Source organism: Pleurodeles waltl, chromosome 5 (assembly GCF_031143425.1).
Source record: "Pleurodeles waltl isolate 20211129_DDA chromosome 5, aPleWal1.hap1.20221129, whole genome shotgun sequence".
NCBI lineage: Eukaryota > Metazoa > Chordata > Amphibia > Caudata > Salamandridae > Pleurodeles > Pleurodeles waltl.
In genome coordinates, this window is record NC_090444.1 from 1670003928 (window position 1) to 1670017000 (window position 13073).

General features: G+C 40.0%; 1 protein-coding gene across 2 annotated transcripts in view; it reads right to left on the bottom strand.

Annotated features, from left to right (window-relative positions):
- Window positions 1–13073, bottom strand: part of LDAH (lipid droplet associated hydrolase) — a 711314-nt gene that overhangs the window by 73146 nt on the left and 625095 nt on the right. For both annotated transcript variants that reach the window (XM_069236004.1, XM_069236005.1), the window contains exon 6: window positions 3807–3889. In XM_069236004.1, coding sequence (XP_069092105.1) covers window positions 3807–3889 — 83 coding nt within the window. The remainder of the gene's footprint in view (window positions 1–3806; window positions 3890–13073) is intronic.

Consider the following 13073-nt stretch of genomic DNA (forward strand, 5'->3'; position numbering starts at 1 on the left):
TATATATATATATATATATATATATATATATATATATAAACACACATATATATATATACATATTTTACCTACTGGCGGTAGTCATAGCTAGGACCTAGTTTCCATAGAAAAAGTGTTTTTAGTTTTGCTAATAACTTTGGTGTTGTTTGATGAATCTTCACAAATTTTTCAAAACTAGTTTCCACCAACATCAGCTGCTGTCTGGAAAGGTTCAGGGTGATTCCTCAAGAAGGTGGAGTCGAGAAAAGGGGGGGGGTCCAAAAACACCTTTTCTACTTTCAATTTCCCGTAGGGATTTCAGACATGACTACAGCCCAAACCGCTTGACAGAATTACACCAAATTTGGCAGAAAGCTAAAGCTTGGTCCAGAAAGCTCTTTTTTCTAATTTAATCTAAATCTGTACAGTCGTTTTGAAGTTATTAAAGAAAAAAGATTTATGTATATCCAGAGGGGCAGATCAGTTGATCCATGGATCCGATCCACGTGCTAACAGCAATACCGTGATTCATTGGCTGCAACTTGAGAGAAAAGTTGCAGCCGCCATGTTGTCAATCGGGACAGGGTTCCTCGGGGTAGGGAAATAAAGTTGGAATAGTAAATAAAGGGTCAGGATAGGGATATCCTGACACCATGGGACTGATGGAAGGGTCTGTGGGGGACACATCATGAGGAAGAAATTGCGGAATAAATTGTTTGCCATCCACCGCAGCGCTCAGCGCTGCCCCCTATATGAGTCTAAAGATCCAAACCCCAATTACAAAAAACATGATACACCAACTTACAAACCCAATCACACACTCTCACACACACACCCACATACACCCTCACATACCCACTCACACACACATCCATACAGCCAATCACACCCACTCAGAAACCCAAAACACCACTCACACATCCATACAGCCACTCACACACCCATTCAGAGACCCAGAACATCACTCACACACCCAAACAGAGACCCAAAATCCACTCGCACACGCACTCAGACCCAGAGAAGCACTCACACACTCACAAACCTATGTACACACCTATACAACCACTCACATACACACTTAGAGACCCACACAGCCAATCACACTCCCAAAGACTCACACAGCCAGTCATATGCACTCACACACCCACCACTCACACACCCACTCAAACACCCACGTAAAACCCCATACAGCTACTCAAACACCCACTCACAGAAACACACAGCCACTCACATAGCCATGTACACACCCAGCCACCTACAAATCCACTCACAGACCCACACACCCAAACCACTGACACCTCACTCACACTCCCATACAGCCATGATACACAACAGAGAGACCCACATAGCAACTTACACATCCATTCATACAGCCACCCACTCAAACATCTACCTACACACCCACACAACCACTCACACACCCACTCAGAGACACAGAAAACTGTAGGGTTGATTGCATGCGACCAATCCACTACTGTGCACAAGAAAAGGCTGTTGGCAACGTGGGGTTAGCTGCATGCGGGTGGGTTGGTCATAGGGCCTGGCCATGCGCAGCAACAGCTGGATTATCGTATGGTAATTAAATATTACTTTACACTAAAAAAAAAAAGTACTAGAAATTTCCTGAAAAAAACAGAGGTTACAGGAACATTATAGTTAGGTAATAGCACTGAAAAACCATGGAAATTCACTGAAGAAAACCAAAGTTTACAAGAATGCTATAGTTAGGAAATAGGTTTAAAAACAATTAGAAATTCACTAACAAAACAAAGGTAACAGGGACGTTATAGTTAAGTTCACATTTTACACACATAAAACCACACAAATTCAGCAGTTATATTTATCTCAAGAAACTATAACTCTTACCCTAAGGTAACTATAACTCGCGCCCTCACCATGCACCGCTTATTACCCCACATATTACATCATCCATGACATCTTCTATTAAATCATTGATAATATAACTGCAACATTTGATCTAAATTTATATATCTAGAGATAGATAGATAGAGAGATAGATAATTCTTTTTTGACTGAAAAACACAGGTAAAAGTTAGTTACTGTAAAAGGAACTCAAAACTGAAAAAACATGAAATCTTGCAGTTATGGTATACAATGTTCAATGCAAACCGTGGCTTATGAATGATTTGCTAGTTGCTACACAGAGTTTTAGTTCCTATGACATAAGCAAAGTGGTGTACAGATTATGGTGAGTTTCATCAGTTATGGTGTTAGTTACCAGAATTTAAGAATTTCATAGCTCTTTTCCATTTCATGCTCACTGACAAATAACTATGAAGTGTAATTTATTTGAGTTAATTTAAAGTTTTTTTTATGGTGTACTGCATTCATCGGCCACATACCCATTTGGTGCTGTGCACAGCCATTGATTGGCCATGCTCAAGAAGAGGTTGGCCATAGGGCCTGCCCAGGTCCTCCATCCTATCCCTGCTGTGCATTGCCTATGGATACAGGCACTGGGGATTGGCAGCAGGGCCTGATCTTAGGCCAGGCCCTGCAGTACCAGCCCATGCATCCTACCATGGTACTCCATCACATATTGGGCCTTATCACAAACTTGATGGAGAGGTTTCCTCCATCAAAAATGGGATGGCTAGCCTGTCTGCCATATTATGATCTCTATAGAATATAGTAATGGGATCATAATACAGCAGACGGGATAGCTGTCACATTTGTGATAGAGAAAACCCCTCTGTCAAGGTCGTAATAAGACCCATAAATCTGATTGTCTTTATTCAGTAAACAAATCACATTTTTCAAGAAAATCCCAAATTGTGGTATTCATGCGTTTCTGAAAATCGCCATTTTGAGAAAACTGTGGCTGTTTCTGAATATGAGATGGTGGTGTATGATCATAACTTTCACATATATCACAATTTTATTGTGGTATATTTGAACCCACTCCTCCAATTTTCCATGCCTCTGAGTGCCCAACAGCATTCTGCTGCTGGGGTTTTACAACACTCATAGTGCCTTCCCTTTCTGTACATTTATTCCACTGTGCTAACGTTGTAATTTCGACATATTGGGATTTTCAAGCTTGCAGGAAAAAAATGGATTCCTTTGAACAGCCAATCAAAGTTTTCAAAAATTCAAATATGATTGACAGAAATCAAGATTTCGTCAATCACAATATCAAATGACAAAGACATACAAAAGTGTAGCCCTTTCAAACTGACCCAGTACACTTTTCAAACGCTAATATGTCACAAACTATTGAACAAATTTACACCAAATCAACTAAAGCATGCTGAGTAAAAATTCTGAGTGAAGGGCTACTTTCGTGCCACGTTTCAGGCGAAGTTAGCAAAAGGTCATTTAAGAACAAAAATGGGATATCCCCACAAATCTGAATGAAATTTAGTATGCCAGATCTTTGCTCCCTATGATAAGGGAGTGACAAATCTGCTGTAAATATGCCCATGGGGTCCAAAGATATTGCAAAAAAATGCCCGTCAATGTAAAATGCGGCTGAACCGTATCTGCACAGAGGCGAGTGCCACTGTGTTTATCTGGCTGGTATTAGACCATCAGTCAACTTTATTAAGAGATGCGGGGGGACTAAAGGAATGGCTTTTCTGAATAAAGTGTGATGTCACCTTGGTTAAAGTGTCATGTATACACATTCATTCATAGAGTACAAAAATATTTTAAATATTATTTTTAATTTTATGAATATCTAGCTTTGTCTAAAGACATGTATCAGGTATATTTTGTACAATACAACTATGAAAATAAAATACACATTTATAAACTGTTCCATGAAGGCTAAAAACTCACTTATACATTACTAAGTTGGATGTTACCTTCTTTAGATGTTGCTTAATAGTCAGGTTGTCTCTATCCAATACCTTCACCATTTCCTGGCTTCCCATGTACATGGCATTTGCTGAGAATAGAAACATATTTGCAGTTAATGGTACTGATCCTTGATATCACAATGTCCAGAGGTAATAGCAATCATCTAGAAATGTCATAGTGATCATAAAATATTCAAGCTCAGCGTGTCAATGAGCACGCTACAATGCTCAGATATTACTGTGGCTATGCAGACAACATGTATACATTAAATCACAAGTCACTTTTTTGCGTGACTCACACTCAGTATTTGAAAACACACACAAGCAGTATCAAGAATTCAGGGGGCACAACTCTCATCCAAACTGACTTGCAATTATGTGTCTGGCTTCAACAGACAGAGCCAAATTCACAGGGTAGCAAAGTTCCACAGACCAAAAACATAGCAGCCCCAACCACAAGCCTGCATGGCGTCACAGAACAGGAGGAGCATAGGATTTAGCATGCATCCACTGAACACCCTACTAACCCCAACCCCATCACCTAGCGACCATAACTCTATTGGCATAGCCAAAAATGGGTGAAAAATAAAGCTAACTGACTTGAAAACAGTAACTGATGACACAAGCAAGCATGGATAAGACAGACGACCAAAACCACCATTGAAGGGTGTAAAGTAATTATTTATCTCTATAGCCAAACACACTTCCAGCTACTAGTTTCACTTTAGCAAATAACATACATGACTTGGTAACCACTTACAGACCCGTCCAACACGCTTTACCTACAGACAGACTTTATTATATGGTTGGAGCATCAAATTAATATTTGAAGGAATCTCTAACTGATAACCTATAAATGTTGTTTTTTGAGGTTCCAGTGCAAGGGTCGAGCAAAAAAGAAGTATGTTTCATGCAAATGTACTAAGTATTTACACCCATTACATTTACGTAAGTTCCAAATATGAAACCTCCTGAAAATATGTGACACCAGCAGTTTCCCAGGAGTACCTTCAAGTTTTTGATAAATTACACACACTGTACATTTACAGCAAATCTACAACTAAACCTACGTGAGTATATTTATAATTAAAAACATTTGTTTTTATAAAATCTGGACTGATTAAGTACATCTTTGACTTTGCCAGACACATCGCTTTAGCAGCTGGCCAAGAATACCATAGGATATGTTAGGTATCCCCTCCCTGACGTGTTGGTTTCACAAAATATAAGCAATTGCACTTCCATGCCGAAGTCATCGTGCATGTTAGATTTAAAAAAATATATAAAGTCCTGCAAAATGAATACAAACATTAGATATTTTATTAATGAGCTACTTAGTAGCAGGAAGAACACATCTTTGAAAAATGGAGGGGTACACCTTGGTCTTTAGTTATCCATAGGCAACACCTGGGGAGTTGCGAGGTTAATTTATGTAAAGCAAAGATGGGCTATAAAAAAAAAAGAAAATAAATTGGGCCAGACTCCTTGCAGCCATCAATTCAAGACGACAGAGGAAATTTTGGGGTCTTGTTAAACTTACTCGAGGTGAAAAACCCACAAATTGCAACATCTTGCCAAAATAGTAGAAATAATATATTCAACAATTATACAAACTGGATCCCCTACCTTTGGCAACAAGGTCACCAACATTTACAAATGGGAGAGAGAATGTGTTGTTAGAAAAACCTTTAGAGTGGAGGGAAAAGAATCGCCAAGTAACAGACACATTAAAGGGCTTTGTAAAATGATTGGATCTTGTGGCCTGCGAGAATCCACTACTGACATCGGAAAGGGAGGAGTCTCCCGTAAGAGATTAAATATATCCTAAAGCAAGCAATCAGTGGCCTAGCAAAAGAAAAGTCAGCAAGACGCTAAGTAACCTAAGAGGGACTGGTGTCTCGGGTCCAAATTGATTGCCTGCTGCCCTCCCAAAATCAGACCACTCCTTGTGGGGACCGATTTTAACGTCTGTTTATGCTGACTGTTGCCGCACAAGCACAGGTACCAGTGCATAAGAATGGGAGCCAGCTATCACTAAGTAGTTACTGTATGATAGTATTACTGGACGCAGAGGGAAAATCCTATGCCTGATTGCTTAGTGAGGTATCTTGGGCTACTGAAAAACAATTGATCCCATGATTTCAATATGGGTTTTAAAGACATTGCCACATTGAGGATAATTTGTTGATCTTGTTTCGTTTAATAAAGGATGCCTCTCGTCTAAAATCTCTGCCACCATACACAGCATTTATTGATGTTACAAAAGCTTTTGACAATGTCTGAAGAGGAAGGCTTTGGGCAAAGTTAAATAGCTGTGAGATTGCCCCTTGACTAATGAAAGCAATTGAGTTACTGTGTACTGAGACATCCGTAACAATCAAATTGGCATCAAACTGGCCCACTTCTGAGAAAATCATTACAGTCTTAAACAAGGATGCATACTTGCACTCTTACTATTTAAGCTTTATATGGCAGACTTAGAAAGCAACTTTGTCAGGCCTAGATCATGCCCTCCTCTCTTGGTAAGTCAGAAAGTTCAAATACTTCAATATGCAGACGATATGGTCATCCTGCATCTCACTCAAGTATGCTTACAGAGATCACTCGAAATTCTTGCACACTTCTGCACACTTAATGCCATCAAATCAATGTAAAGAAAATAGTGGTATTCGGCAGGAAACTGATCCAAAAAGGGGCTCAGCACCTACAGAGAGAAAAGCTTTAAATACCTGGGTGTGCACCTGGATAAAATGAGTGAGACAAGAGCACAGGAAGAAGCCCTAAAGGCATCTGCTAAGCATTTAATCTGTGCAATGGGACATCTAAAAAAGAACTTGGCCAGCCCAAACCTGCAAGTACTTCTAACAGTTGTGAGATGCAAAGTGATGCACGCCATCTTGCATGAAGCCATAATGTTTAAAGATCAATTATTTGAATTCTTGGACAAAAAGCAATATTTGCAATACAGATACTTGTTTGCTCTCCCAGACTGAGCGAGTCAAGCACAAATTAGGCTAGAATTTAACCTCTATGAGCAAACCTGATGTTGCATGTTAAATGATTATCATATTGCTTAAAATGAAAAACAGCGAAAACCAGTAAACTGAAACAACTTTTGTGGAGGAAAATACAGGAGCCAAACTCTGAATGGGGGTCTTTCTTGATAAAGTCCATCCAAATGCTGAATGTGGAAAACCTTATTACTGCAAACGTCCCCAAAAATTCGATAGCAAAATTGTTCATGAAAAAGCAAAAGCATTAGTGATGGCCTAAGACCTACGGGACTTAAGTCAGTTGGGCTACTGATCTTTACACTCCAGGTTTCCTTCCAGGTTATTTGAGTTTGACTCTTTCCAACAAGGCACAAAATAATCTCATGATGCTGCAATGTGGTTTGATATCCCTAAAGAGCTGCCAGGGGTGTGGAATTCCAATAGCCCAACGCCCATGACATATTGAATGGGGTCAAGGAAAACAAGTTTTCATATTTATTGTGTCTTTTGGACAAGTTGCCCCAATTTCCTGCAGCACACAAGCCATTTTGGCTGTTGGTTTACAAGCATGGGAACTGTCTGCAGTTGAGATAGTATTTATGCTCCTACATTAATGCTGTTCAAACTTGTATTTATGGTTCATTGATGCAAAGCCTTTATTAGGATGAGCGCTCTAAATAAATGTTGTAAGCTCGGACTGCACTACTTGATATGGTTCCAGTAAAAGAAATGTGCACACACTCAGAAAATTTAAGACTATGACGCTACGTATAATGCTCCCAGAATGCTCTCTGATTAGATGCAAATATCTGCAGAAGCTTGAAAGCAAGATTTATAATTATTTTCTTTCAGAAAATGCAACTGGGAAAACAACTTTTGCTAAACTACTGTGAGGTTTAGGAACCATTTCTGAGAAGCATCATTTAGTAAAATTTGTTGATGCAAGCCAGTGTTTCCCAAAAATATTTATAATGGAAAATCACGAACGAGTTTCGACAAGATTATAGGAAACATGAAAATAAACAGGTATTGGCAAAGCCTATAGGTCTGACATTGGTGGTCAGTCGTTTGATTTTGCCAATGTGTGTCTTGTTTTGACATGCCTTTTGTAAAACTTTATTGTTGTGGGAGCTGCCATGCCCTCACCATTCTAACAAACATTGTCAAAAAGCAAAATTATTGTTTGGTCTCAAAAGCACACATTGCCACTACTTTGTGTGCCAATATGCTCCTTGCTATAATTCACAGTGAAGCCAGCCGAAAGATATATAGAGAAAGAAATAGAATTTTAATAAAAACAAAAAGGTCTTGGTTAAAGCCAGACCTAATTAAAGGCATCATTCTTATGGAAAATCATAAAAGTGAACCCATGGTACATGTCTTTGCATAACTGCAGATTTGCTTATTTCCTGAATTCACATGAATTGACAGAAATAGGCCAGGAAATCATACTCCTAGACAAATTGTGAACTGTATTTTAGCACAAGCAAATATGCATGTGTAGATGTGTTCATGCGAAAATCTGAAAGTTAGTAGGTTTGCACAGACTCAAAAGGCCATTCCAGTCCTGGAACTATTGTTTACTGATTCCCCCACCCTCACTACGTAGATCTGACGACCGGTGGAACAATACAATTGCTTAATGATTCCTCCACCCTCACTATACAGATCTGTGGACTGCTGGAAAAATAAGGACATTGCCAGTATTCAAGCCCTACTATAGTATCAGCCCTGGCATAATCAAAGAGGCTATTGTTAGAACTCTTATATAATGAGATTGCGGCACTAATTTGTTACCGATGGACAAGTACATATTTTAATAAATTCCACACCCCCATGCTACTAGTATGGATGCCGAAATGGACATGAGTAAGCAATGTAAACTATGCAGTAAATTGGAGGAATCGTTGCTGCATTAATTGCATCAGCAAGATCCCAAAACCTTTGAGGCAGTTTTGGTTGTTTCGTAACCTGAACATTAGATCATGTAGGAACTTTGCTGTCCAAGAATCCTGTTAGATTTCAGGTCACTTCTTACGATACATGAAAGTAGTGGCGGACCTGCAGCAACAGGCATTTGTCTCAGACCTATAATACAAGGCAGAAAATTTGAACAATATGCTGTCCAAATCCTTGATTTGGACTACAACGTTTGATGCATCACGTTCTTGCCGGTGGATTAGCTAGGAATTTTGTTCTTTAGGAGAATGGGCTGCTTGCAAAAATGTGAATTGCACAATTTTTACTGAAGGATCCTGATACTGAAGTGGCCCAGTGATTCCTGTTGGCGCAGAAAATTTCTGGGTGAACCGTCAAGCGAGGGCCAAGAAAAAGAGGGGTGAGGGTGGGGAGGGGGCTGCTCAAAAAAGTTGTGTTTCCCATGTCCTATTTCCATAGGACCTCTGATCAAGGCTACAGCCCAAATCACTGGAAGGAATTACACCACAATTGGCAGAAAGCTAGGTTTCGGTATGCAGATTGTGCTTTTGGTTATTTGGTGTAACTCCGTTCAGTAGTACTGTAATTAGCTCGTCACAATCTGAACAGAAAGTTGCAGCCGCCATTTTATGTTACGGGGGGGGTCACGGTGGAGGTACCCTGACCCCAGGAGATTGATATGGGGGTGTTTGAGGGTCAAATTATGGTTGTAAATGATTTTCCTTCACCATGTGTGATAGTCATGATTAATCGAGATTACTCCATATTAATCACGAATAACCAAAAAATATATATATTTTTTAAATTCACACTCATTCATACACTAATTCATTCACTCATACATGTACTCAGATGCAGGCACCCACTCACACTCCGACTCAGACACTCATTCACCAATTCCGACCCACTTATAGACTCCCACACCCACTTTCAGACCCACTAACACTAATGCGCCCACTCACAGACCCACACAGACACTGACACACCCACTCACAGACCCACTCAAACCCTCATGCACCCACTCACAGAACCACTCAGACCCACATGCACCCACTATTACACCCAGACAGACACTCTCACACCCAGGGACACCTCCTCCCACCCATTCTCACAAAGAGAGACAGACTGTTCGGCTGTGCATGTTGCGGGGTTGGGGCCAACCTGCTCTGCACATGGGGATGGGTGATTATAGGAGTTGGCCTGCTGGGGCCATGTGGCCAACTCGTGCTGCGCACGACCAAAGGCCATGCGCAGAGTGTGGTTGGGTTGTTGTATGGCCAGGTCCTGCGAACACCACCGCTGCACACAGCCTAAGACCGTGCTCGGCGGTGGCTGGATTAACGTATAGTAATTAAAATAACTATACGTTAAAAAAAACATAGAAGTTCACTGAAAATAACTAAGGTTACAAGGATGTTATATTTAGGCGCACATTTTAAACAACCAAAACCACGGAAATTCACCTGTCACAGTTAGAGTTATCTCAAGTAACTATAACTCATGCTCTAAGGTAACTCCAACTCACGCTCTCGCCATGCACTGCTAATTACCCCACAAATTACGGCACTCATGACATCTTTGATAACATCATTGATAATATCAACGCTAAATTTGCGCAAAATATTTGCTGAAAAAACTGTGCATAGCAGGGGCACGAGTAATAATTACCTTAGAGCGCAAGTTATAGTTACTTGAGATAACTATAACTATAACAGGAGAATTTTTATCGTTTTGTACGTTTAAAATGGGAGTCTAACTATAACGTCCCTGTAACCTTTGTTTTTTCAGTGAATATAATTATAAACAAATACACACACATACACATATAATACCTACTGTCGAAATAATAGTTAGGGCCTACATTACACAGGAAAAGCATTTTTTATTTTGCCTATAACTTTTGCACTGTTTGACGAATCTTCATGAAACTCGCAAAACTAGTTTGCCACTCACATCAGCTGCTGTGTTGAAAGTTTTGGGGTGATTTGTCAAGCAGGAGCAGATTAAAATGGGGAGTCCCAAAACACCTTTTATCTCAAGAGACATGTTTCTGGATTTAGTCCTTTATCAGCAGAGAGCAGCAGACTTGTTTCTTTCTGGGGTTGCTGGAAACACTGCCAAAGTCTTCTCAGGTCTCAGCATCACTTACTGGCACACGGGTGCATCAACCAGAGGCCATCAGCTCATCTGCTCAAGGGGGCCTTTTTAAACAGAAGGTGGGTGGAAGCACACCTCAAAAATGTAATTTTAATGGAAAGGTTAGAGACTTTCTAAATTCAATTGAGACCACTCATCTGCCATACTAGATTCTGTTTGAGTCACTTGCCCTACTCCAAAGAATCAACCTGAGGATACTAACTTAATTTTTATCCTCCAATTCAAATTCCTTCACATTTTCAGAACGTTTAAAAATTGGCAATTTTACATATTTTTTATACATACTTTATTAATCTGTTAATATAATTTCATTTTATAAGAAATGAGTAGGCTTTGTGGACCCTCAAGGATCCCCAGACCACAGGTTAAGAATCACTGATCTAGATGGTTGAGAGACATTGTTCTGAATGGGTGAAGCAGAGACCTTTCTACTGTGATTTGAGAGTTGTGAACATAGAATTTTTGAGGATTATTTGAACTGATTTGTTGTCTTATTTCCAATGTTAGTCACTAATGAGAGTTTTCTAAGAGATACACTTCTTCAACCTTTTCTGTAATATGGTTTAGAGTGATTAAACTTCAAAAGTACCCTAATTCTTGCCAGACCTTTCGCCACATTTGTAAGTTCGAGCTGGGTATTGGGAGATGAAGGTGTTTTGAGGTTCAGCTGATTGCTTATCGCCGAAACCCATTTTGGAATGTGAAAAATCCAAACACGCCCTTGAATCCCTCTAAGGTCTGTAATCAAACCCTGCTCTAATACTCTCAGGTAATTAAATGTGTTTGGCTTGTTGGGTACTCACTGGAAACAAAGCCTTCAACATATCTAGTAATGTAGTCTGCATTAAGGATAACATACTAAGCATGGATACTTCAGCCACTGGCTATATCTTGGGAAATCAGAAAGGAATTACCTGCCTGAGTACATTTTGGATACACCTATCCAACCTTTCTAGGAAACTGGTGAACTGCTGATAAATTAAAACTTTCATAGATAAATATAAATTTGGGCTGAATTTAAATTAGTAACTAAATTGAAGCATGGAGGCACAGAAACACATGGGGCTTTCCCGTCACCAAGCTTAGGGGGAGATGAGTGTCAAAATTAGAAACACTCAACTGTTTGTACTAAACCTTAAAATAAGTAACAGATCATTTCCAAATCAACCTTTACATCAACAGTTGTTCAAAATACTCATTAAAAAAGTTCTACAATGAAACGTAGACAATTCTCACCGTGATGTAAAACTGAAGCTGGCAGAACAGAGACATCTGTTTTTTCCACAATGCCCCTTTTTACCAAATGCTTGGAGCCTACAACTCTGGAATGATTAGCTGACGTTATTCCAGAAATGTGTTTCAGATACAGGCACAATTCTCCTTCATTTTCCAGTCGCTTCATGAACTACACATTAGAATTACCAGATAAGTAAGGTAAGTCTTGGAAAATTTTGAAACAGGGCTGCTTTTCATTCAGTAAACCAAAAATAATTAAGCCGCTGGGTATCACACAGGTGAAACTTGAAGAAGCATGGAACCATTTCAGACCAGATTACTAATCAGGCATTTTCTACTGCATCAGAAGAGAAGCTGATTCAAACTCTTCTCCATCTACCACCTGGAACCATTACAACTCCTTGCATATGGTCCAGGGGGTTGGGGGCATATGTTCTGTGCTTATTGAGCACTATGGCCAAAGGCCGGTAAGTCTCAAAAGCTATAAGCCTCACTGCCTCACCCTCCAACACCCCCACAGCCCCCAAAGACAACGACGAGGGCTTCTCCACTGAGCTAAGATCCATTTATCCGGCATGCACCGCTGGTTTCTTCGTAGTGAGGTAAGCACTTGCCCTCTAGGGCTTAAAGTTGAAATTCAAGGAGCATACCTTTGCCGAAAAGGTTAACCTACAAAAGTAAAGAAGGGAAGCATGATATGCAGGGCTCAGCCAATTGTAAAGCCTAATGCAGATCAAATTTGTGGGGCTTACCAAAGAATCACAGCCACGCCACCAAAGCGAGAATTCAGTAGGGCTAGAGAAGAGAATCACAGTTGGAGGGCAGAAACTAGAGAGAATGTGTGTAGGTTTTGCTGTATCTCTGGTGGACCCACTCAGAACACAGCATCCTGCTGTCAATATACAACGTTTGAACACTTCTACCTCCAACACATCTCTCTTTGGCCTCC